The sequence below is a fragment of the Cnephaeus nilssonii genome (genome assembly GCF_951640355.1).
Source record: "Cnephaeus nilssonii genome assembly, chromosome: 15".
NCBI lineage: Eukaryota > Metazoa > Chordata > Mammalia > Chiroptera > Vespertilionidae > Cnephaeus > Cnephaeus nilssonii.
In genome coordinates, this window is record NC_137086.1 from 41311986 (window position 1) to 41339887 (window position 27902).

Genomic DNA, 27902 nt, shown 5'->3' on the forward strand with positions numbered 1-27902 from the left:
TCATAAGGATGGGAGGAGGTGGGAAGTGAGGGTTGGACCTTCATTGAGAAGTAAAGGGCTTTTAAATGGGAAAGCTAGTGTTATGAGTGGGGAAGCAGGGGTAGAAATCACTATGCATTTTGACTTTTGTGGATCTTTAATCTTTATTTAGGGCAATTTAGATGGGATCAAAAAGAATACCACTTTTCTCTTGGACTGGAAAATACTTTTCTATAGAGGCACAGAGCCAAGGAAAAGTCCCCATAAGGAAAAATAAGGAGTTGACTAGACTGACTCAGAGACAAGCAAACATTATCCCAGAATAAAAAGTGTACATTTCACTGAAACTAACCTGACAGGAAGCAAGAAAATGATGAGTCCATACCTATGTATACTGTATGCATGTTTGTGTGTGGTATGTATGGGTTTGTGTGTGTGTGCATGCATACTTTTTGGACAAACTAATTTTAGGTTACTTCTAATTCCCCTAACACAAAATTACAGTGAAAGAAGTAGAATTTTAAGTGTGTGGGAAAGGAGGGTTCATCAGTGAAACAACAATCCCTCAAAATTATTCTGGTTGAAAAGTTATATATGGAAAGTAAAAGCCAAAAATATTTTAAAATTAGCATAATTTTAAGGACATATTATAAAAAAAGACATATTATGATTAATGTTTGCAATAATTATCTTTAAAAGGGTGGTTTAAAGACTGTTGGTTGCCAGGGGTAAGGGAGGTTGGGGTGAAATAGGTAAAGGGATTAAGAAGTACAGATTGGCAGCTACAAAATAGTCCCAGGGAGTAAAGTACAGCACAGGGAATATAGTCAATAATATTGTAATAATTATGCATGGTACCAGGTGGGTACTGGAAATATCAGGGGAACACTTTGTAAAGTATATGATTTTCCAACCACTATTGAGTGAAAACTGTAATTAAAAAATATATTTTTTTAAAGTGTGGTTTAATACCAATTGTTGGATAACTCTCTCCACCAAGGTAGTGAAACTGGTATCTTGACTTTCCCGATTGTCATACATGTACTTAACAAGCTTGGCGATTGTTTCTGTGTCTGTTTCAGATTCAAAGTCATAGCCTTTACTTTCCTGTAATTAGAAAGAAAAAAAAATGGACACATTTAAGGAAATATTCATCATATCCAAATCTTATCTACAGAATTTTTTCCTCAAAAACCTCACTAATCAATTTCTAATCCTTTTGACCACCATACCCCATTACCCACTGTTCAAAATTAAGGTTAACAGGAGGAAAGTCAAGATGGTGGCATAGGTAAACACAGCACTCGCCTCCTCCTACAACCACATCAAAATTACAACTAAACCACAGAATAACCACCTGAAATCTGACTGAATGGAAGTCCTGCAATTAGAGAATTAAAGAAGAAGACACATTGAGACTGGTAGGAGGGGCAGAGGCACAAGGGCTGGTCCGCTATCCATATGTGGCATCTTTTTAATCAGGAGGAATATCTTGGCTTATGCAGAGGTTCCCCATGAGGTGCAAAGGGTTCCAGCCCCATACCAGACCCTGGGAAGAGAAGTCTCTATAACTTCAGGCTATAAAAACCAGTGGAGATTGTGGCACAGTTGGGTTGCTGAAGTCCCAGGCAATTCCTTTTAAAAGGCCCACACACACTTACTCTGCTCAGTGCTGGGGCAGCAACTTGAAAGGATCCAGGAACATATGGGAGGAACTAATTTGTCTGACATCAGGGCAAGAACTGGGGGTAGCTTTATCCCAAACAAAAATGCTGGCAGAGGTGCAGAGAAGACCTCCCTGCCACAGTGCCAACAGACAGTTGCCATATCTGAGTATCCATCAACGTGGCCCACAAGTTCGCCCCACCCTAGTGATTCCCTGAGACCCAACCCCACCCAAACTGCATGCTCACCCAACCTGTTTGCAGTGGCTTTTCCATATAAATGGCCTCTTGGCTCAGGCTTCAGACTTTCCTAGTATCTCTCAAACAAGCAGCAGCTGGCCTCAGCATGCCCCATACCTCTCGATAAGTGGCCCTAGAACCAGCAATAACAGCAGCCTGCCTTGGTTCACACCTTGGCCTCTCCTGGGCACCTCCAAGCCCAACACAAGTAGCAGCCATCTGCAGATCACTCCATAGCTTGACGGGTGTCCCCAGGCAGGGCACAAGCAGTAGCTGACTTTGCACCTCCCAAGAGGTGCCAGAGCCCAGTGTACCCAGTGGTCAGCTTCAGACCATGCCAGATTACAGCCTACTACATCCACCAGTGACATACTCAAGGGGCAGACTTGGTGAGCACCAAAGCCCCACTAAAGCAAGTCCTGCTCCATAAGGGTGTCTCCTGCACAGCAGCTCTTCCTCTGTAGTGAAAGTTGGTCTGCACAGCCAATTAGCCTGGAGGTCAATCCCTCCCAGTGATGCCAAAAGCAATTGAGGCTCAACTACAACAGGAGAGCACATACAACCCACACAGGGGCACACTTAAGAGTGCCCAGCTCAGGTGACTGGGGAGGCTGAGCCACTGGGCTCTACAGGACATATACTACACAAGGCCACTCTAACAATTCCAGGTGACACAGCAGCTCTACCTAATACATAGAAACAAACACAGGAAAGTAGCCAAAATGCAGAGAAAAAGAAACATGTTGCAAATGAAAGAACAGAAAAAGAACTTAATGAAATGGAAGCAAGCAAACTACTGGATACAGAGTTCAAATGATATTTAAGAAACTCAATGAGAACTTCAAGGAACTTAATGAGAACTTCAAGGAACTTAGTGAGACCCTCAACAACATAAAAAATGAAAAGTCAGAAATGAAAAATACATTAATTGAAATGAAGAATAATTTACAGGGAATCAACAGTAGAGGATGACAAGAATCAAATCAGCGATCTGGAATGAAGGAGCAAGAAATACCCGATCAGAAAAGAAAAAAGAATCTAAAAATATGAAGATAGTGTAAGGTGCCTCTGGGACAACTTCAAGCATACCAACATTCACATCAGGGGGATGCTGGAAGGAGAAGAAATGAAGCAAGAGATTAGAAATCTATTTGAAAAAATAATGACAGAAAACTTCCCTTACCTGGTGATAGAACAAGACATACAAGTCCAGGAAGCGCACAATGAACCCAAAGAGACCCATACCCAAGACACATCATAATTAAAATGTCAAAGGTTAAAGACAAAGAGAGAATCTTAAAAGCAGCAAGAGAAAAGCAGTTAGTTACTTACAAGGAAGCACCCCATATGACTCTCTGCTGATTTCTCAACAAAAATTTTGTAGGCAAGAAGGGAGTGGCAAGAAATATTCAAAGTGACGAAAAGCAAGGACCTACAACCAAGATTACCCAGCAAAGCTATCATTTATAATTAAAGGTCAGATAAAGAGCTTCACAGACAAGAAAAAGCTAAAGGAGTTCATCACCACCAAATGAGTATTAATGAAATGTTAAAGGGTCTTCTTTAAGAAGAAGGAAAAAAGGGATAAGAAATATGAACAATAAAATGGCAATGAATATATATCTATCAACAATTGAATCTAAAAATCAAAATAAATGAACAAGGAATCTAATGAATAAAATAAATTGATGAATAAAATAGAATCAGAAACATGGAACAGACCAACAAATCTCAGAGGGAAGAGGGGGGTGGAGGGTGGAAAATTATTAACTAAAGAACTTACATGCATACATGCATTACCCATGAACACAAACTATAGGGTGGTGAAGGCCTGGGCATGGTGGATCCGAGTGGAGGGGGACAATGAGGGGAAGGAAGGAGGGGGGGAACACATCTGTAATATACTCAACAATGAAGTTTTAAAAAATAAAAATAAAATAAACAACCTAGCTGGTGTGGCTCAGTGGTGGAGTGCCAACCCATGAACCAGGAGGTCACAGTTTGATTCCCAGTCAGGGCACACACCTGGGTTTCGAGCTCGATCCCCAATAGGGGGTGTGCAGGAGGCAGCCAAACGATGATTCTCTCACATCACTGATGTCTCTATCTCTCTCTCCCTCTCCCTTCTTCTCTGAAATCAATAAAAATATATTTACATACATCTATATGCCACATATGAATTAAATAAATTTTAAATAATTAAAATATAAAATATATAATATAAAAACAAATCCCATAATGTATATGATAATTCTTTATTTAACAACTAGAGGCCCGGTGCACGAAATTCGTGCACGGAGGGGGGTTGTCCCTCAGCCCAGCCTGTACCCTCTACCATCTGAGACCCCTCGAGGGATGTCTCTCACAATCCAGGACTGCTGGATCCCAACTGCTTGCCTGCCTGCCTTCCTGATTGCCCCTAACCGCTTCTGCCTGCCAGCCTGATCACCCCCTAAGCACTCTGCTGCCAGCCTGTTTGCCCCTAACTTCCCTCCTCTGCCGGCCTGGTCACTCCTAACTGCCCTCTCCTGCAGGGTTGATCACCTCCAACTGCCCTCCCTTGCAGGCCTGGTCCCTCTCAACTGCCCTCCCTTGCAGGCCTGGTCCTTCTCAACTGCCCTCCCTTGCAGGCCGGATGCTTCCCAACTGCCCTTTCCTGCTGGCCATCTTGTGGTGGCCATCTTGTGTCCACATGAGGGCAGGATCTTTGACCACATGGGGGCAGCTATATTGTGTGTTGCAGTGATGATCAATCTGCATAATACTCTTTTATTAGATAGGATAGAGGCCTGGTACAGGAGTGGGGGCCAGCTGGTTTGCCCTGAAGGGTGTCCCTGATCAGGGTGGGGTTCCCTTGGGGCGTGGGGCGGCCTGAGCGAGGGGCCTGTGGTGGTTTGCAGGCCGGCCACGCCCCCTGGCGACCCAAGCGGAGGCCCTGATATCTGGAATTTATTTTCCTTCTACAATTGAAACTTTGTAGCCTGGGGCGGAGCCAAGCCTGGGGCTCCCTCCGAGGCCGGCCGGCAGCCATTTGTGTTGGGGTTATAATTGAAACTTTGTTGCCTTAAGCGGGTGGGCCCAGCCAGGGTGTGCGGAAAGCTTTGCTTCCCCTGTTGCCGGGAGCAACCCTGGCCTGCTCTCTCAAGTTCTATTCTGCCGCCATTTCTGTTTGAATTTGTTTACCTTCTATAATTGAAACTTTGTAGCTTGAGTGGAGGCTTAGGCCTGGCAAGGGCAGGCAGAAAGCTTGGCTTCCTCTGTTACCTAGGAAACCTTGCTCTCTGTGGCTGTAGCCATCTTGGTTGGGTTAATTTGCATACTCGCTCTGATTGGATAGTGGGCGTGGCTTGTGGGTGTGTCAGAGGTATGGTCAATTTGCATATTTGTCTATTATTAGGTAGTATGATATTTTACTATGCAATACTATAGCCATTAGATATATGTGGCTATTTAAATTTAAATTGATTAAAGTGAAATAATTTCAAATTTAGTTCCTTAGTCATACTAGCTCAATAGCCATATGTGGACAGTGGCTACTCTATTGGACAGTACAGATATGGAAGGTTTCCATCACTACAGAAAGTTCAGTTGGACAGACCTGAGAAGCCATTATGAAAGTCATCATCATGATCATTACTAGGTAAGTACATAGCTATTTAAGGCATAAAACCTTCATTTAATCTATTCTGATTCCTCTTACATATCCTAGAATCTTTTAAAAATGGCAAACAAGGTTTCTCTTAATGCAAAAGACATACCCCCAAAATTCCAATTTTAGTTGAGTTTCTGGATCATTCATAACAAAGCCAAATAATTGTTTCCTTTTCATATAAGGAGCAAAAATGTTCCACTGTCAAAAAAGAAAAGTCCAATAAACCACCATACCCTTGAAACTGTCTTAGGAATTACTTGATCACACCTAGATAGTATTTATTGCACATTTCAACAAACAACCTCACTGCTCTCAGAAGTATTGTCAAATGCTGGTATCTTTTTAGGTCACTTTACTTACCAAAAACTTTTTCAAGTCTTTATAGTTGGTGATGATTCCATTGTGAATAACAATAAATTCTAAAAGAGATAAAGAAATTAATGACCAAAATTATAGGTCTAGTAAACATTATAAATAGCCATTACTGTTGAGATTTTTCTCAAAAGTCAAAAAATGTGTCACATGCTATATACTTCAAGGTGTAATCAAGTAGTATCTACTTTTTGTTACCAGATTATCCTCAGGTAGATCAGCAGCACAGTTTATGTGGCTTAGTGGAAGCAAAGAGTGCCAGGGAGGTGGGTACAGTGGGGATATACAATAAGCTGGGGTCTAGAGTCATCAATTTCACCATGTGAAAGGAGAAAATTCCTTGGGTATATGTGCTCATTTGCAAATTGAGAGGGTTGAACTAAATAACTATTATTCTCACCTCTTTGTTCATCCATTCTTATGCATAAAACATTCCTAAATTTAAAGAGAAACCTTTCAAACTAATACAATTATCTGATTACACTAAATGAACTTAAGAACTAAAGTTAAATAAATTAATAAGAAAAACCAGACATTATTCAGTTCTATAATTAAATCTATTTATCTGAGGTCCAGACAATTCGTAAGTGATAAATAAATGTTAAAACAGAATTCCAACATCAAATACACATGATAGTGGTATAATTTTCATCTTTATGAAATAACTTTGAAGAATGTAAAAATGGATAATCAAGAGTTGACGTTATTATTATTTGTATCTACTGACAATATAAAGACCACTAATATGAATTTATTATTTAAAGTTCATGTAAGTGAGAGAAATTACCATAAATTCAATTTTATATTAAATTATAAAAATGCTTTTAAAATACTTAACAATATGACATTTTGACATGACATTAAATGTTAGGACTAAATGCATTACAACCCAGATAATAAAATAAGTATTTTCACGAGATTTTTTTAAGAAATAAAAAAACATTACCACAAAATACTACCACTACAAAAAAAAACACAACTAAGTATTTTTAATGCTAGAACACAGAGAATCATAAATAGCTAACAGCTGACATAAAGCCTTAATTAAAGCAAAATTCTCAAAATATAATCTAGATATGTTTCTAGGAATATTTTTATAAAGGCCTTGTCAGAATTAAACGTTTGAGAGGTTAGGTTGTTAGCATTCTAATCTGATTCAATGATAATTATGTGAAACATAGAAACCTAAAATGGCAGCTTCTTAAATTATACAATCTTATCTCAAAAGGGATGTTTACTAGTATACACACATACATATATACACACACATACTTTTGTATGTATTTACTTATTTAACTAGAGGCCCGATGCACGAAATTCATGCAAGAGTAGGCCTTCCTTCCCCCAGCTGCCGGCACCGGCTTCCCTCTGGCACCCGGGACCCGGGCTTCCCTCCGGCCTCTGGCAGGAACCCAGGACCCAAGCTTCCCTCGAAGCCCCGGAAGGATGTCCGGTCTAATTAGCATATTGTACTTTTATTATTATAGATGTTTAATTTTAGAGAGAGGAAGAGGGAGAGGGAGAGAAAGAGAGACACACACAAATATCAGTTTTGTTGTTCCATTTATTTATGCATTCATTGGTTGATTCTTATATGTGCCCTGACTGGGAATCAAACCCACAACCTTGCTGTATCGGGAGGACACTAACTGAGCTACCTGGTCAAGACACCATTTTCTTTTTTAAAAAAACAAAAGAATAGACTCTTTTAAAAATTGTTAAATGATTATCTCCAGGAAAAGATGTAATAAGAAAAATAAGATAGAAACTAGACTTATTTTAACCTGCCTATTTTTTTATTTTTGTTAATCCTCACCTGAGGATATTTTGCCATTGATTTTTTAGAGAGAGTGGAAAGGAGGGGGAGAGACAGAGAGAAACATTGATGTAGAAGAGACACATTGATTGGTTGCCTTCTACATGCAGCTGCACTGGTAAGTGCCCTTGACCAGAATCAAATCTGGGACCCTTCAGTCCACAGGCCATCACTATCCACTGAGCCAAACCAGCCAGAGCTTAACATGCCTTTTTTATGGGTGTGACCTCATTACTATGAAAATATTTTCATTTGAAAAAAAAAATTGATTTTTAAAAAAAAAAATCAATCCCTAAAACTCAAAATAAAAATGTATTAACAGAATGCTGTATCCAGCTGGTAGCACAACTACAGAGAGAATGATTATTCCAAGTGATTCTAAAACACAGAAATTTGATTATATATCCCTAAAGAGATATACCATAGGGACAAAAAATTAACAAGAAAAACTAACAAACAACAGTAAATATATTCTTATGGTAGTGCTGGTATTATGATTGTTTTATGTATATCGTGTAACAGACAAATAAGTATGTTACTGATGTTAAGAACTGCATGAATAAAAGAAAATACATAGATCAATCAGCTAAAGTCAAAACCTTACTGCCCTGAATCTGAATTAGAATTGTTAGTGTAAAATTACGTTGTTTTATCTTTAAATTTATACGCGTGCAAGTGCACACACACACAGGTATGTGTATCTCCTAGCTCTGCCCACTGAAAAGACCTATGTGTGATGAATGCTTCTAGGACTTGGCTTATATTCTTTAAGTATCATTTCCACTAAAAATAACTGGGTCTTCCTTAGAGAAATGGCAGATTCCAAGCATGGGGCAAGAGTAGAGGAACGTGGAACATCTTGGCCTACCAGAAAATAACAGACTATTGAGCCTACAGGGGTCCCATCAAAAGGACTCAGAAGCCAACCTGAATAAGTTCCCAATGGCCAAAGATTTTTGTGTATCAATATAGACAATTACTTCAGTGTTTTGAAACATATTAAATATTTTAAATCCATTATTTTATAATTTTAAAAAGAACTCATTATTCATTTTAGAACATATGAACCACTTCATTTTTTAAAAATGGTAAATGTGGGGGGGGGGGGGAGTAAAACATTAATCCTGCTTTTCCTATATGCTCTGCACCTCAGGGTAACCAAGCAGTTGATATGGAAAAGTTTCTATTTATAGGGAAGAATTTGAGATAATAAATGAAGAAGGAATGATAATACTAGACTATCACCAATTTAAAACCCCTAAAGAAATAATCTTGGCAATGATCATCAATGGCTGCTAACAATACAAAGAAAAACATCCAACATTATGACAAGAAAAGAAATTCTGAGATGTCCTAAATTAAATTACAGTAGGTCAGAAGGTGGGAAGAAGAGGAAGGGAGAGTTAATCAGTTAACAGACACAGGAACAGAAACAAACAAAAGACTGCTAGCATTCCTTAATGTATGTTGAAACTTTGAATCAATTTCTAGGCCCCTATTTCAGTTCTTATCTAGAGAGAATAGCCAACCACCAGACGGCACCGCATCCTGTTTACGCATAAACTTTCTGGACTGTTGCCCACAATCAATCCAAAAGCAACAAACACTTCTTCCTTACCATACACCTATCCCAGGACCAGTCCTGCTTCACCTATTCCCACCTCCCTTATCTATAGCCAATGTAAATTCTTTCAAAACAACTTACAGCTTTCTTCTCCAAAGTCATCATATGTAAAAGAACCCTATCAATCCCAGGAAGGTGGGGATATTTGTCTTCCCAACTAGCCCTGCTGATGGTGGTCTAAACTGTATGTCCCAGAAACGGGTCCTTTTTCTGGCTAGCTTATGGCTTAATAAATCCTTTCTTTCAGAAAAACTTTCAACCTCAAAGGTTATCATTTAACAATTATATACCTCCAGTTGTAAACAAACACTGTACCAATTTATAATAAATAAAATGGACAGAGAAACATGTTAAATGACCCACAGGATGCATGCAATTAACATGATATAAACTATAGAAAATTCTATAGGACAAACAGAGTAAACTGTAAGAAAAAGGGAGAGAAAGGGAGAAAGAAGTCTCTTACGAGACACATCAATCTACTAAATCCTTTTGGAGATACACTCTTAAATATTTACAAAGTAAATGTTATGATATCTAGCTATCTGTGATATATCTATCTATACAATATCTACTGCTTCCAAAATAATCTAGGTAGGGGCTATGATAAACATAACTGATCAGATATTGATAAATGTGGAGGCTGGGTAATGGATGCATCAAATTCTATATATTCTCTATGTATGAATATGTTTGAAATTATCCAAATTAAAATGATGAAAACATAAAAGCTTCCATTCTTTTCCCATTATTGAACCTCTACAATCATTCCAAAGCATTTTTATGTCCATACCATTATTTTTATCAGAGCGCTGTGGATGGCTATTGACAGGATTGGGTTCACCGTGTGTTGCCCAACGGGTATGAGCTATTCCAAGGTGTACATCAAATTCTATATCCAAATCCATATCCTGTTGTTCTGAAGATAAAATGAAAAATTCCAATATTAAATCATGCTGTAGAGATAACACTACATTTCAATGTAATTACTATAGCACTGTTTACCTGGAATATATAATTATTAAAACTGAAGATCAAGCATACTCAAAACAGTAATTAAAAGATTTAGAGGAGTTAATGCAGGATGCAGCTGAAATATTTAGAACAAATGGTTCCAATAACAACCGAAGAAAATGTATTCAAAGAGATAAATCACCCTGGCCAGTGTGGCTCAGTTGGTTGGAGCATTGTCCCATGCACCAAAAAGGTATGGAGTTCAATTCCTGGTCAGGGCACATATCCAGGTTATGGGATCAATCCTGGCAGGGCACACGTAGGAAGCAACCTATCAAAATTTCTCTCTCTCTCTCTTCCGCTTCCTCCCTCACTTTCTCCCTCCTTCCCTTCCTCTCTCTAATATCAATTTTTAAAAAAAGATAAAGCAAATGTGACAATGTTAATAATTGGTAAAGATAGATGAAATATATGGGTGGTTAATGTACTATTTTTTCAACTTTTCTGGAGGCTTAAAAATTTTCACACTCAGAAGTTAAGGACAAAGAGAGTGAATGTGATTTTTTAAATCTATATTTAATCTTCATTTTGGAAATAATCAGTACTGTTTTAATTAGACTCGTAAAAATAAATTCATTTTCTCAGTGCCACATAGCCTTATGACTATCATTTCTTTGGTCCCCAAATATATCTCACAATATAAACTGCAATTATGAAGAGCTTCCAAAATCAAAGAATAGGTTCTTGTGAACAGCGCAACACTATGAAAATATGGGTTTATAGACTGATGCTCCTTGATCTTGAAAAGCAGCTATTCTGATTCCTTTTTCCTATAAGCTCTTTCTTCTTGTTTCTTCCGGGGGAAGAGGGGAAGAGGGAAAAAAAAGGATAGTTCTAGTTACTTACTAGTAATGCCCTTCTTCTAATTTCCTAAATATAAAATTCATTTAGCTAAGATAAAACTTATCAAATAACAAAGCTTATCAGAATTAGGTCTAAATTAGGAATAAACTGCTCAGAACTCTGAACGTCCATGCACTTTAGCTTAGTCTTTAGCATAGTCTTTGTAGTTTTTATACTGGCTAATGAGAAGTCATTCTAAAATATAAATCTGATTTAAAAAAATAAGGTTTAAAATTCTTGAATAGACTTCCATTGCTTTAAAAAGTGGTATGCACATATGAATCATCCTAAACCTAGTCACAGAGATTTGCAAAAAGATCCTCAAATTCTAACATATAACCAGAGAGCCATTTTCTCAAAATAAAGCCCCAATACCTTTTCATAGCATATAAGGTACTACATATCTGTCCCCTATCTACCTTTCTAGCCTCATCTCCCACCCCTCATCACTGTGACCCACGCCACCACCATCTCTCACCTGAACTACTTCAACAGAATTCTCACTAGTTTTCCTGTATCCAGTCTTGCGTCTGTACAATCTAGTTCTGCACACCAACAAAAGTGATCCTTTCAAAATGAAGTCAGATCGTGTCACTCCCCTACACAAAATTTTCTAATGGCTTCGCATGACACACACAGTAAAATCCATCATTCTTAAGATCCTACATGACCTAGCCCTCAGCCACCTCTCTAGCTTCATTTCCTGCCACTCTCCTCCTCACTTACTGTGCCCTAGCCTCGCTGACTTTCTTCCTTACGGTAGCTAAGCCCTCACAGAGTCTTTGCACTTGGTATTCCCTCTGCCCAGAATTCCCTCTTTCAGACAATCACATGGTATCTGCTCAAATGTCACCTCTACTATACTTTTTCTTCATAGCACTAATCACTACCTAACATTATATATTTGTCTGCCCGTCTCATTAAACAGTAAACTCCATCATAGCAGAGGGTTTTGCCTATCTTGTTCTATTTTGTCTTCAAGGCCTAGAATGATGACTGGTATATAATAGGTACTCAATAAGTATTCATTTTGTTATTGAATTCTCAGAATACTGTGAGGAGGGTATATGAAAATATGATTTCACATACCCCCCAATAATTTATTTACTTGTATCTTCTATCTTCTCACCAACTTCATGTCCAAGGCTTGCCCTCTTCATACCTTTTCTCCATTTTACAGATAAAAAAAACTGAGGCTCAAAGAGATCACAAAATCTGCCTACCAAAGGTCACAGTGAATAGTAAGTAGAGATAGGATTTCAACCCAAATCTGATTTACTCCAGAGCCTAAAATTAAAACCACAATGGTGCCCAGCCAATGTGGCTCCATGGCTGAGGGTTGACCCATGAACCAAGAGTTCGCCGGTTCAATTCCCGGTGGAGGCACATGCCCGGGTTTCGGGCGCGGTTCCCAGTAAGGGGCATGCAGGAGGCAGCCAATCAATGTTTCTATCTCTCTATCCCTCTCACTTCCTCACTCTCTAAAAATCAATAAAAACATATTTTAAAAAAACACACAATGGTAAACTCTGCTGCACTATTTATTACATTTATGATGTTGTCAATCTGGCTTCCATCAGAATTTGAGTTATACAAAAGCAGCAGCTTGTCTTACTATCTTTGAACTGTAAGCACTAAAAGCTAAATAGGGCAGATACTCAAATCTTTATGGCTCCATCAATAAACAGATACAATCATCAATGCATTCTTTCCTGGCTTACCTGTGTTCTGAATAATTAAGGTGACCTAATAAATGACCTCCAGAAAAATAAAGAATACTGTTTATCACTAGTTAACAAGCTAATGCAAGTAATAAAAGCATCTGATTAGTTTTTTAGGCTAAATATTATTAAAGCAGTATTTCCCCCCAACATGCTGGCAAGCAACATTGGAGAGTCTTTAACAAGAATCTGTAAATTAAATCCATATCAAGTTCATACTAATTACCAACTCTATTTACTTCACTGTTGCCATTTAAGAAACATGTACCCATGTTCCTTATTCATTAAGCTGATAGGTCATTCAATTCCCCAGCCGTTCATGACATCTTTTCTCTTCTCCTTAAGCCTCAATTCTACCTATATTCCTTCAGTTTCCACTTTAGCTTTTCCCCTTACCTCTAACTTAGCTTTTCTTTTATGTTCAACTCCTATAAAGGTTAACTCTCTCCCTGTGGCTTCACCTATCTGAGCTGTAACCCCTTAATAATTTTCTTACTTGTATCTTCTGTCTTCTCACCAACTTCATGTACAAGGCTTGCCCTCTTCATACCTTTTCTTAGATGTCACCCTTCTCTTTTTTATTTTAATAGTTCAAACATTTAAATTTGCTGGCAATGATAAAGACTCAAATACCTACATCCAGAGATAACAAATGTCATCATAAATGGTTCTACTCCTTATATATCCTATACTGCAGGTTGCTTTTTTCACTCAACATTAGGTTCCCAGTAATTCTCCAGGTCCCCACATGCAGAACCAGATACGGTGGCCTCCTTTCAAATGAAAGATCCAGTGCCCTTATTTCAAAAGTTACATATGTTCATTCACTGTCATTATAATTTATTATCCCATTCCCTTACTGGTATTAATTATCCAAAATTAATAAATCACTTTGGAGAGCAATCTGGCAATGTCTATAAAAGAGATGCCTATACCCTGTTGGTCATATACTTGAAAGAAATACTGTTGGCAAGGAGCCATGACAAGATTCATTGCAGCAAAATGTAGAAACAACCTCTATGTCTACCAATATCACCCCAATAAATTTAATTTAAAAATTTTTTAAAAGGACTCTCTCCCACCCGGCTGGCATGGGTCAGTGGTTGAGCATCAACCTATATGAACCAGGAGGTCATGGTTCAATTCCCGATAAGGGCACATGCCTGGGTTTCGGGCTCAATCCCCAGTGTGGGGAGTGCAGGGGGCAGCCGACCCATAATTCTCTCTTAACACTGATGTTTCTACCTCTCTCTCCCTTCCTCTCTGAAATAAATAAAAACACTTTTTTTTTAAAGTAAAATAAATTTTTAAAAAGTAACTTTAAAAAGGACTATCTCCCATTCCATCAACAAACTTGTCTTCCTTATTTTTGTCCTATGAAAGGCCCTTCCTCACAAATTGTGGTTACTTCATTTTAGAATACTGATCTTGCTCTAAATGCAGTAGACCTAACTAATTTCCTTCCCTAATTAATATGATCATTTTTGAAGCTCAGGTATATTTTAAAACTAGTACAGACAATAACAAAACTACTTTTCTCTCCTCCCTTCAATATTAAGAATCACTAAATGGGCCCTAAAATATGGGAAGAATGGTAATGTGATAAGGGAGAAGGAAGCAAAGGGGGAGGGGGACAAAAACTAAACTAAGTACATTACTGTGAACTTCTTCATCCAGTGCTTTTACTTTCCCCTTCTTCTTAATGAGCTGGATTTTGCAGGCATTTGCTTCCCAATCTTTGTCATTGCCTCCATCAACTCCCACACCTAAATCATCAAAAGGCAGAATAGCAAGATTTAAAAACTGGCTATTTCTTAGATTATCAGTGTGAGGCAAAATTTTTAATTAAAATATTTTTCATCTAATTAATTTACTTACCAATTCAACATATACTAAACATCCATTACATGTCAAGAAACAGAACAGCTGCTACAGACAAAAATGAAAATAACCCAGTTCCTTTACACAAATTTCTAATAGTGTATTGAGAAGACAAAGAAAAAAAATAATTACATTTAGTCTGGTTTCAGGTTATAAAAAAGTATTATAGCTTGTGAATGGAGTACAGTAGAGAAAAACAGAAGATGGGCACCCACCTCGGAAGCGGAATAAAGAGGGAATGTCAAGACTCTCTTGAGATTCTACTTAAGATCCTAAGGAGTCTGACAAAGTTACTCTGAAGGTATTGGAAAAGCAGAGTAATTTGAGTTAGAGAAATCACATGGCAAAAAAGTTTTAAAAATCTCTTTGGAAACAGTGTAAGAAGTTAGACTAGAGAAACAGAAAGAAGAAACCAGTTCTCAGAAGTTATAGCTATAGCAAATCTAAAGAAAGAGGGCCTGAACTAAACAGTGGTGATGAAGATAGATATGGGTGATATTGAGCAGAAATTACTAGATATAACATGGGAAAGCAGAAGTCTGGGATACCTCCTAGGCTCAAACAAAGGACTTGGTGAGAAAAGGCATACAGAAGAATTGATTGGAGAGTGGGATGAAAACTGGATCCTCAGTTCAATTATAAACATACAAAAGTTCTAATATCTTGGTTTATTGAGGAAGAAATATCTAGGAGGCTGTGCAACTTGGGGAAAACATCTGTATTTTAAGACACCAACATATAGGAAGCTGGTGAAGTCAGAGCTCACCCATGAAGAAAAGTGGGCCTAGGACAGATCTTGAAGAACATTAATATTAAAGCAATAGGTGGAAGAAAAAAAGGCCCCAAAGCTAAGGAAGACAATGAGATGTGTTGTCAGAGAAGCTAAGGAAGGAGAGAATTTTAAGAACAAAGTAGTTGAGGAAAAAGTCATCCTATATAATAAAAGGCTAATATGCAAATTGTCCCCTCTGGAGTTCAACCACTTGCTATGATGTGCACTGACCATCAGGGGGTGGCGCAGAATGAAGGAAGGCCCCAGCCGGCAGCCAGCAGCTGGGGGAAGGAAGGCCCCGATCAGACCTGATCACTGACCAGGCCTAGGGACCCTACCTGTGCATGAATTTCATGCACCGGGCCTCTAGCGAAAGATAAATGCCCATCACAGCTGGCAATGTTAAATGTACAGAAAAAGAGTTTACAGAGTAGGCCTGACACTGCTATCCTAAGAAATGCCTGCTTGCAAAGTTGGGCCTTGGATTTCACAAGGGTTCCCACCACTCTAACTGATGAAAAATAGCTCACTGCACCAAAACGGTCAGTACACCATGTGGCTTATGCTGAACAACTGCTTCTCTTCTAGGAGTCTGTAATTTTGGTACATATTAGACAGAGGGTGTCTACATGACCAGCCCCCAATAAAAACCTTGGGCACTCAGGTGCCAATGAGCTTCCCTGGTAGACATTTCACACAAACTGTCACAATTTTCTGGGGGAATTAAGAGTACCTAGCAAGACTCCACTGGGAGAAAACCCTTAGAAACTTGTACCAGATTTCCTCCAGACTTCACCCATGTGCCTTAACTCTTTGCTGACTTTGCTTTGTATTCCTTTGTTGTAATAAATCATAGCCATGAGTACAACTATATGCTGAATCCTTCCAGGAAATCATCAAATCTGAGGGTGGTCTTGGAGACCCCCAATACAGTTAAGGGAAGACGCTAAAGTAGAACATAAAGTTGACAGAAAGTTATTTTTATTTGCTTTGTTATTTATTTAGGGAAGAAGACTCTCAAGAAGTTTACATACCAAAAGTCTGGAATACCTGGAGAAAATCAAATTAAATTTATAGAAAAGAAAAAAGATAATTTATGAAATAAGTCCTTCAAGATCTTCGTTCTACCATGAAACTACCCCAGATGATTTGTTTTTACAGTAACATTCTTAACAAAAGATACCTGTAAGAAGCAATACTCTACATAAATGATAATACTATTGAAATTACATGAACCCTTTAAGTATGATAAAAGACAACAATTGTTCAGATTTTAGATTTGCCCAAAATAAAGCAAACATTACTACAGAATCTAGTCACCTAAAACAAACATTTTTCCATTTACATTCAGTAATCATGCAAAACTCGTATTTATTTTTAAAGGAAATACCAGCAGAATCGTATCCTCTGTACTCCAGTCTCTGAAGGCCTTTGATTAGGGTCTCCAAGATTTCTCGTCTTGTGCGAGGGACATGGTAGTTTAAGTAAGCAAATATTCCTGCAAATAAACAAATACTTAATAAAAAATTCTGTCTAAAGATTAAAAATTAACATAATTATGACATAATTTTCATTTGCATAAGTATGCCTAAGATGTGCAAAAATGTGAAGTTAGAGTCCATCTTTAAAAGAGAAATAAATCCTCACTTCAAAATTGTCTAAAGGCAGTGAAACTTTTTCAAAGGGGGGTTTCTCATTTGTAAAAGACTAAAGCAAATATGTCAAAATAAATGCTCATTTTTGCCCAGCTGGGTGACTTAGTGGTTGAGCATCGATCTATGGACCAAGAGGTCACAGTTCAATTCCTGATCAGGGCACATGCCCAGGTTGCGGGCTCCAACCCCAGTCGAGAGCATGCAGGAGCCAGCCGAGCAATGATTCTCTCATCACGGATGTTTCTATCTCTCTCTCTCTCCCTTCCTCTCTAAAGTCAATAAATATATTTTTTAAATAAATAAATAAATGTCTTTTTTTTTTTCAAAGCAGCTCATAAGGTGGTCTGCCATTACTGCCATTTTGTTAAGTAAAATTTAATTTTAAAAAACTAACCAATCAACAACTTTGCTAAATACTGAGTATTATGTTTAAAGAAAAGCATTTCCTGGAGTATTTTAAGCTACATATGGATCTTATAAAACTATACAGATGAAATAATTTTTCTTACTTTCAATAATCATGTTATCAATAACATTTAGGAATAAGTAGTTTATAAATATCAAATTATGTGAAAAATATTACCTAAATATTCTAATAATATGAGGAAATATTAAAATATATATATAATCATGTTAAAAGAAAATAGCTTGAATCACTTATTCACCAGTTACTAGCTAACAACAAATAACTGCAATGTTAACAACTTTTAAGAATTCATAGAGGGGAAAAAAGCAATAATTTGGAAAAGCAAAACTAGAAATAAAAGAACTAGTACATATGAACTGAGCAAAGCAAACAATGAAGTAGTAAACAGAACACAGGCAAAAAAATCCACGTTTTAGGAATAGCAGTATGGAAATTATCTGAGGCCTCCCATGATTGTGCTTTGGTCAAGATGGAGAGAGTACTGAAGACCAAAATATGAGGAAATTATAAGCTCAAATTGCTTTTTTATAAAATAATTTCCTTTTTCTTATATTACACTATAGTGTCACTGAATCATAAGGAGATAAAATCAACTCAGTGAAGTAAAATTCTAAAACAACTAGTCTTTATTTCCATTTGAAAAGATCTCTTTATTTCTCTAAATAGCTTGGTCCTATTGAAGCATTTCAGTATCCAAAAATACTGAATTGTTAATATCCAACAAAGAAGCCATAATACTGGTTTGCCGAGCATCATGATCAGTATAATTTTTTCAAACAAACTATCATGCCCTTAAAAAAAAGGAAATCCACATTTTATTTCTTTTTAAATATGTTTTTATTGATTTATTATTATTATGTTTTAGAGAGAGGGAAAGGGAGAGGGAGAAAAAGATAGAAATATAGAACAGCTGCCTCTGGCAAGTCCTCTGCTGGGGATGGAGCTCTGCAACCTGGGCATGTGCCCTGACCAGAATCGAACTGGTGCACTGGACGACACTCAACCACTAACCCACACTGGCCAGGCAAGAAATCCACATTTTAAAACTAAATCCAAAATAACCTGAAACAACTGTTTAAACTTTTCCCAAAAATGGAAGTATAAGGCCAAGAACTTATAAAAATTCTATATTTCATTCATGTTAAAAAAAAAAAAAAAACCTTACAATTGATAAGATTTTTTAAAGTTATCATATGTTATACAAGCATCTTATTTTTGCAACCACAACCTTGCATGAGATCTGGAGTTTTTATTGTTACCGCTGTTCCTTCATAAAGTGGCTATGATATGAACAAACTAAACCAATTACCAACTGTAAATCAAACTTTTATGTGTTTTATACTTATTCCCCCTATGGGTCACTGACCGATGATGAAGATTAAATGCAGAAAACTATCAGTCCCAAATAAGTATTTTTATTCGATCACTGAAGGACAACACATAGAATATAAATCTTTTCCCAAAATATTACTTTAATATATATATGCAAAAGAACACTTATTCTCAACTAGTCTACTCCCCACCACTGTGACTAGCTTCAGCTAAACAATCAAACCAGTGACAGATTTGCTAAAGGAGGATACAACCTAGCTCATTTGAAGGTCATTAACTAATAAAACATATTACACTGTCAGGACTTGTTTGCAGGCTGAGGCAGTCTGGACAGACTTGAAGAGGAAGAGTTGCCAAATCTCAATCATTCAGCAAAACCAGAAAAATTCACTACTAAATCATCTCTTTAAAGTATGTAATTATGATGGTAAAATAATACATATGAAAAATTAAACACTGAATATAATATCCAAACACCAATTAAAAAATTTTAAATACGAATGACACAAAACCAACTGTTTTTAAGACAAGTTATAGACAGAATACATTTTTTTTAAATCAGAGTAAATCGGATATATTAAATTCACTGTTTTCAAGACATGTAACTTAATAGCACTCAAATTTAATATTAATTTTAATATCAATTCAGATATTGCATTGAGTTACATTGGCTCATTATGTGACTCTTGAGTTCTTGAGTACAATGTCATAAAAAAAGAATCTTTTAAACCAATACCCATCTCCAAACAAACTTACAAACTTGTGACTGTCTGATAAACTAATTAAAATTCACTCAACATTTGTTAGTTCACAAACAAGTACTCTTGCACAAAAAAGTACCCTTTTGTTGAAGAAACCCTGAGAATTCTTTTAACTCATTTGTGTCTCCAAAGCATTCCACTATAGCACCCAGCCTCAGCTTCCCCTTCTGTTAAATGAATGAGTATGACTAAGAGAAAGTAAAATAGTTTCACAAAAGGTGCCAACAAATTATTAAATGGTAGTGGCTAGCTGTAGAGAACACCACTAAAAAGGATTCAATGGCCCCTTTTCCTAAACAGGAAGGAAAGCCATGATTGATTAGCAATATCTATTACCTGGGGAGTGATAGCATAAGGACCACATATTTCCTACCTCTGTCACTGGAGAACATTTACAGTGTCCTCCAACTCGATATTGATGATTTCTGAGAATTCTTCTCTGATTTGCTTTAGAGACTTTCCTGATTATTTTGACATGTTTTATTCTGATTGAGACATTTTATTTGCATGCATGTATTGTACCCCTAGAAAGAGAATCCCAGGATTTTCCCTCCTGTGTGTTTTCATCTTGCTTCTTCATGGTCCATGATGCCAATTGAGGTTGTCAGTACAACAAATTGCAAGTGGGAGAAGGTTGTTCTGCCATTTTTCTAGATCTTTGAGTTGCATATTAAATCTGATTTCTCCACTCTTGTTTAACCTGCCCAACACTTCTTAGTTCTGTGATCATCAATAATTTCAATTTCGCCAGTATAACCATGCCTCATCATCAGTTAGAAACTGGACACTAATTAGACTGAACAGCAGAATGACCATCCGGATGACCTTCCAGACAAAGCCAGGGCTGCGAGGGCCAAACCCCTTGCACGAATTTCGTGCATCGGACCTCTAGTGTCCTATAAAGAACATGGCCTTTGCCTCCCTTTCAGCAGTGTTTTTATACTCTTTTTTTTTAATTTAAGAAATCTTTATTGTTCAGATTATTACTATTGTTTCTCCTTTTTCCCCCCATAGCTCCCCTCCACCTGGTTCCCACCCCACCCTCTGCCCTTACCTCCCCCCTACTGTCCTCATCCATAGGTGTATGATTTTTGTCAAGTGTCTTCCTGCACCCCCCATACCCCTTTCCCCCTGAGAATTATCAGCCCACTCCCTTTCTATGCCCCTGATTCTATTATATTCACCAGTTTATTCTGTTCCTCAGATTTTTAATTCACTTGATTTTTAGGTTCACTTGTTGATAGATATATATTTGATTTGTTGTTCATAATTTTTATCTTTACTTTTTTCTTCTTCCTCTTCTAAAGAATACATTTCAGCATTTCATATTATACTGGTTTGGTGGTGATGAACTCCTTTAGCTTTTTCTTATCTGTGAAGCTCTTTATCTGACCTTCCATTCTGAATAATAACTTTGCTGGGTAGAGTAATCTTAGTTGTAGGTTCTTGCTATTCATCACTTTGACTATTTCTTGCCACTCCCGTCTGGCCTGCATAGTATCTGTTGAGAAATCAGCTGACAGTCGTATGGGTACTCCCTTGTTGGTAATTAACTGTTTTTCTCTTGCTGCTTTTAAGATTCTCTCTTTGTCTTTTGCTCTTGGCATTTTAATTATGTTGTGTCTTGGTGTGGTCCTCTTTGGATTCCTTTTGTTTGGGGTTCTGTGCGCTTCCTGGACTTGTAAGTCTATTTCTTTCACCAGATGGGGGAAGTTTTCAGTCATTATTTCTTCAAATAGGTTTTCAGTATCTTGCTCTCTCTCTTCTTCTGGCACCCCCATAATTCTGATGTTGGTATGCTTGAAGTTGTCCCAGAGGCTTCTTACACTATCTTCAAATTTTTGGATTTTCTTTTTGCTTTTCCAGTTGAGTGTTTTTTGCTTCTTTGTATTTCAAATCTTTGACTTGATTCTTGCGTTCCTCTAGTCTGCTGTTGGGTGTCTGTATAATATTTTTTATTTCAGTCAGTGTATGTTTAATTTCTAGTTGGTCCTTTTCCATATCCTCAAGGGTCTGTCGCATATCCTTGAGGGTCTCGCTAAATTTATTGGCCTTTTCTAGGAAATTCTTGAAAAAACTTATAACCGTGGTTTTGAATTCTATATCCAGTAGTTTGTTTTCCTCCATTTCTTTCGTGATCTGTTTCTTTGTCTCTGCATTTTCGCTGCTTCCCTGAGTTGGTAGGGTAGCTTTGTGTGCTAGGTGTTCTATATGGCCCAGTGGGTCGGCCTCCCCAGTTACCTGAGGTGGACACTCTTTGTGCACCCCTTTGTGGACTGTGTGTACAGCCTTGTTGTAGTTAAGTCTTGATTGTTGTTGGTATCACTGGGAGGAATTGACCTCCAGGCCAATTGGTTGTGAGTATCAGCTGTGTCTACGCCGGGAGACCTTCTGTGCTGGAGACAGCCTTATGGGACCAGGCTTGCAAAATTGCAAAAGCCTCTGTGCTCAGCTTGGATGGGGCAGAGTCTCAGGGCTGAGCAGACAGTCTTGGCTTCCTGTCAGCCCTGCCCGAGGACCCTGGGTCTCAGTGTCCCTCGGTAATCGCTGCAAGGACCTCTGAGAGAAAGCTTCCCTCAAGTTTCGCCCGCTGCCAGACAGTCCCGTTTCTCCCCCAATGAATCTGGATTCCCAGATTCTCGCCCAGCACTGGAGTTCAGAGCAGTCGGGAGCTTCCGGTTCCCTCCAGCCAGCGGCACAGTCAGCAGTTAGTCCTCTCTCCGCGCACTTGCGCGCGCGCCTCCAGACCTCTGTCTTTTGCGGCTCCCCTGAGTTTCCGCCTGACAGTCCAGATTCCCCCCGTAAGAGCATGGGTCCCCAGCGGCTCGCCCAGAACTGGGGTTCAGTGCATTCAGAACTGGGGTTCAGTGCAGTCAGGAGCTTCTGACTCCCTTCCGCTAGGGAAAGCCAGCAGCAACCTCCGCATTCAGTCTTCTCTGCGCGCGCGCCTCCAGACCCCTGCCCGCCGCAGCTCCCCCGAGTCTCCGAGTCTCCGTGTGCCTTTCTCTCTACCTGACAGTCCAGACTCCCCCCGTATGAGCCTGGGTCCACAGGGTTTTGCCCAGAACTGGGGTTCAGTGCAGTCGGAACTGGGGTTCAATGCAGTCGGGAGCTTCCTTCTCCCTCCCGCCAGAGAAAGTCAGCCAGGCACTCAGACACTCTTCTTCTCTGCGCGCGTGTCTCCATACCTCAGCCCTTTGCAGCTCCTCTGATTCTCCGTGAGCTTTTCTCTTTCCTTTTAGTTGCAGAATTTCCACTCAGCCAGCTTTCCTGTGGTTCTGGATGATGTCCATTCTGTCTTTTAGTTGTAGTTTTGAAATTGTTGTGCAAGGCAGCAGTTTAGGTGCTTATCTATGCCACCATCTTGGTTTCTCCCGTGTTTTTATACTCTTGAGAGCACCAGCCAGGACATTCACATGCACCATTATGGCAGCACAGAGAGATGGCAGAATGAGGATAGGAGGGACCAATTTTGATATCTTTTAATACCTCTAACAGAATACACTTCTCTTCTGGCCTCATTTCTTTATTACAGCATTTACATGATTTTATTCCGTGTACTGTATCTACCAAATTAAAACTGAAAACCTGGTGAAGGGCCTTATTATTTTCAGAATAAAGCAGGTCCTCAAATACGAAATATCGTCATTTAGTTAAACATCCTTTCGTTATAACAGTGATCAGGGGGAAAAAATCAAGAGGGGTTGGGAAATGGGGACGTCTGTAATGTCAACAATAAACATAAAGAGGGAAAAATCAATTTCTAGTGGGGCCACTGTCATGTGGAGTTTGCACATTTTCCCCACGTCTGCATGGATTTTCTCTAGGTACTATAAAAGATATGCATGTGAGGTGAATTGGTATGTCTAAACTGTCCCAGTGTGAGTGTGGTTATGAGTGTGCCCTATGATAGAAGGGCATTCTGTCTAGTATGGGGTCCCTGAGCTGTGGATATGAGCTGCGGGTATAGGCTCCAGCCACCCATGACCCTGAAATGGAGTAAGTGGGTTAGAAAATAATTATCTTACTTGTTTTTATTCATCTTTCTTAAATGTATGTATAGCTCACATTTATTTCAAATTTAAAATTATTATAAGTATTTTGGGTCTTTATTCAGAAGTTTGGTGATGTTTTTGTCACCAGAATTATATTGTAGGAAATTAACTCTTATTTATATCAATTAGCCTATGGAGAAATTGGTTTAGTTATCCATTGTTTCATTTGAAGTCAGTTTCCAAGAACCCATCGATGACATTGAGGACTTACTGTACATTATTAAGAATTAAAAGCAAAGTAACATATAAAATTTGAGGACATTGTTCTACAAAACCACATTATTATACCTAAGAAGATAATGCTTTAATATCACTTAATACAATATTCATATTCAAATTTTCCATATTATCCAAACAATGCCTTTAGTAGCTGATTTGTTCCTTCTAGAATATAATAAAGGTATGAACTTCACATTTTATTATATAACAAAATGCTAATATGCAAATCGACCAAATGGCTGAACGACCAGTCACTATGACATGCACTGACCACCAGGAGGCAGACACTCAACACAGGAACTGCCCCCTGGTGGTCAGTGTGCTCCCACAAGGGGAACGCTGCTCAGCCAGCTCACGGCTGGTGAGCGCAGCGGCAGTAGCAGAAGCCTCTCCCACCTCCGCTGTAGGCGGGCGGTAAGGAGCGAGGGGTCCCAGACTGCGAGAGGGCGCAGGCTGGGCTGAGGGACCCCCGCCGCAGTGCACAAATGTCGTGCACTGGGCCCCTAGAGTCTCATAAGTCTCTTTGAATCCAGAATGGTTTCCCCTACTGCCCTGTTTTCCCCAAAATGTTGACTTCTGACCAGCTGGGGCCAATTTTCTTGTTGCATGTCTTACATTCTGACTGTGTCTACTTGTTTCTACATAGTGTGGTGTAACCAGTTCCTCTATTCCTTGTATTTCCTATAAACTGGAAGACAGAGCTAAAGGCTTGATTGACTTAGTTAAAAATGTGGGGAAAGAATTACTCACAGATATCTACACTAATAAAAGAAATATGCAAAATGACCATCACTTTGTGACGTCCACCAGCCAATCAGGGGTGAGTATGCAAATTATCCAACAAGGTGAAGGCGGCCCCGCCCCCCAGCCACTCCAGGCCTCTGGGCAGCACGCATGCAGGTGCAGAGTGGCCGGGTGGGGCAGGACGCCTGCTATGAGGGGGATGGCGGGGGGCGGGGGGAGCTACAGGAGCGGCACTCCAGCCGGAGCGAAGATGGAAGGCGGCGGCCGGAGCGAAGGCCTGGATCCCAGGTGCCAGAGGAAAAACGGTGCCGGCAGCCAGGGGAAGGAAGGCCTATTGCACAAATCTTCGTGCAAGGGGCCTCTAGTGTACTTTATATTGTCTGTGATCCCCTATTAGTGATGCTAAGATTCATCACTGGTTTAAGGTAAAGACAGACAGTCACTTAGCCTATAATATTCTGAAAGCACCTAAAAATACTTTCTAGGGCTTTAGTTATTGTTGACAGCATTGATTTTAAGACATTCATATTTTCATTATTTGTAGTCCATACAATAATGGTTCATTTCCCAATCAGTGGCATCTTACATTAAATACCATATGTCAAGATTCCAATTCAAAACCTGCCTCTTGAAACAGGAAGCACTACTATTACCAATCATCATAACTGTCATTTTTTTTTTTTTTTTGGTTCACTATTGGGACAAAGAAAAGAAAAAGAGGAGAAGTGAAGGAAGAAGAAGTAGGAGCAATATTTCTCCTTAATAACTGGACAGGACCTGGCAGAAAAGGATGACACACATAAAGAAATTTTCTAAGATCAAAGTAATAGAGATGGGAGAAGGGAGAAAGGGAATTAACCTAACTCATCCCTGGTTAGGAATATTAAAGATAAAGGGATTGAATCTGCCAATTTTATACACCAGCTCCTTGACAGAACCAGTGGCCTAACGATAGTCCACCAGTTGGGATTAGTGAGTTATCGTAATCTTGGGGTAGCTGGAAAAATATAATGGCATATAACCAGCCTATCAGGCATGCAAGGGCATGTTTACAAGGGAGGTATTCTTAACTCAAAACAGTGCTTTTTAGAGTAGAAATCACTAGATTGATCCCATTTCCAGGTCTTCAACTTGTCTTATCAAACCTCCCAATAAAAAGTTCTGCTTAGGGTAACTACAAAATCCTAAAAATACTCGCCACCACTCTTCAGTAATTGCTCCCAACCCACACAAAGTAGTTGTAGGGAGCACAGATTTCCTATTCCCAAACCAATAGATGCTTGTACCTCCAGGTATCATTCTCAGAAAAAGGCAACTTAAATTCAAAGCACTTAGGAGCACTTTGCTTAACAATCTGGATCTTAGATTTGACACACCTGGTTAAAAGCAACTTAATTGTAAGTAAAGATTTCTAAGCCTTATTAAAATGAAAACTGAATACAATTTAGCTAACTAATCAAATTATTGAAGTTCCTATGCCTGGTTGAATTTATGTCCTTATGAATAAGAAATTTTACTTCTACATATTTTTTCACTTAGCAACTTCAGTATTTTGAGACCCTAAACAGAACTCATCAGTGTTAAGTGTTCAGATCAGGGGTCCTCAAACTTTTTAAACAGGGGACCAGTTCACTGTCCCTCAGACTTTTGGAGGGCCAGACTATAGTTTAAAAAAAAACTACAAACAAATTCCTATGCACACTGCACATATCTTATTTTGAAGTAAAAAAACAAAACGGCAAAAACACCCGCATGTGGCCCACGGGCCGTAGTTTGAGGACGCCTGGTTCAGATTCTCTAAATTTTATACTTTCTCAAACTCCATCTACAATAACAATTAAATTTCACTTATTTGTTTTATTTTTTTGTTAATCCTCACGCAGGGATATTTTTTCCCCATTGATTTTTTTTTTTTTTCCTGAGAGAGTGAAAGAGAGGGTGGGGGTGATAGAGAAAAAAAGAGAGAGGGGAACATCTATGTGAGAGAGATACATCGATTGGTTGCCTCCCACATGCGCCCCAACCTCGGCTGTGGGTCGAACCTGCAACCTTGGTACCCACACTTGACTGGAAATCGAACCCACAACCTTCGGTGCATGGGCCAATGCTCCAACCACTGAGACATACCAGCCAGGGTCAATTAATTTCATTAAAAATATTTTTTCTTATAATGAAAGTTTACAAATTAAATCACCACCATTATTAAAGACTAGAGGCCCGGTGCACGAAATTCGTGCACGGCGGGGGGTTGTCCCTCAGCCCAGCCTGTACCCTCTCCAATATGGGACCCCGTGAGGGATGTCCGACTGCCCGTTTAGGCCCGATCCCACCGGTGGGATCGGGCCTAAACGGGCAGTCGGACATCCCTCTCACAATCCAGGACTGCTGGATCCCAACTGCTTGCCTGCCTGCCTTCCTGATTGCCCCTAACCGCTTCTGCCTGCCAGCCTGATCACCCCCTAAACCACTCTGCTGCCAGCCTGTTTGCCCCCAACTTTCCTCCTCTGCCAGCCTGGTCACCCCTAACTACCCTCTCCTGCAGGGTTGATCACCTCCAACTGCCCTCCCTTGCAGGCTTGGTCCCTCTCAACTGCCCTCCCTTGCAGGCCAGGTGCCTCCCAACTGCCCTCTCCTGCTGGCCATCTTGTGGTGGCCATCTTGTGTCCACATGGGGGCAGGATCTTTGACCACATGGGGGCAGCTATATTGTGTGTTGCAGTGATGATCAATCTGCATAATACTCTTTTATTACATAGGATAGAGGCCTGGTACAGGGGTGGGGGCCAGCTGGTTTGCCCTGAAGGGCGTCCCGGATCAGGTAGGGTTTCCCTTGGGGTGTGGGGCGGCCTGAGCGAGGGGCCTGTGGTGGTTTGCAGGCTGGCCACGCCCCCTGGCGACCCAAGTGGAGGCCCTGATATCTGGAATTTATTTTCCTTCTACAATTGAAACTTTGTAGCCTGGAGCGGAGCCAAGCCTGGGGCTCCCTCCGAGGCCGGCCGGCAGCCATTTGTGTTGGGGTTATAATTGAAACTTTGTTGCCTTAAGCGGGTGGGCCCAGCCAGGGTGTGCGGAAAGCTTTGCTTCCCCTGTTGCCGGCGGTAACCCTGGCCTGCTCTCTCAAGCTCCATTCT

The 27902-nt window shown here is 39.4% G+C and overlaps 1 protein-coding gene across 1 annotated transcript in view; it reads right to left on the bottom strand.

Annotated features, from left to right (window-relative positions):
- GFPT1 (glutamine--fructose-6-phosphate transaminase 1) overlaps window positions 1-27902 on the bottom strand; it is a 57887-nt gene that overhangs the window by 21892 nt on the left and 8093 nt on the right. The window contains exons 2-6 of the mRNA XM_079792030.1: window positions 16969-17076; window positions 14584-14691; window positions 10141-10266; window positions 5896-5954; window positions 952-1086 (exon numbers count right to left, since the gene is read on the bottom strand). Of these exons, the coding sequence (XP_079648156.1) occupies window positions 952-1086; window positions 5896-5954; window positions 10141-10266; window positions 14584-14691; window positions 16969-17076 (536 nt within the window). The remainder of the gene's footprint in view (window positions 1-951; window positions 1087-5895; window positions 5955-10140; window positions 10267-14583; window positions 14692-16968; window positions 17077-27902) is intronic.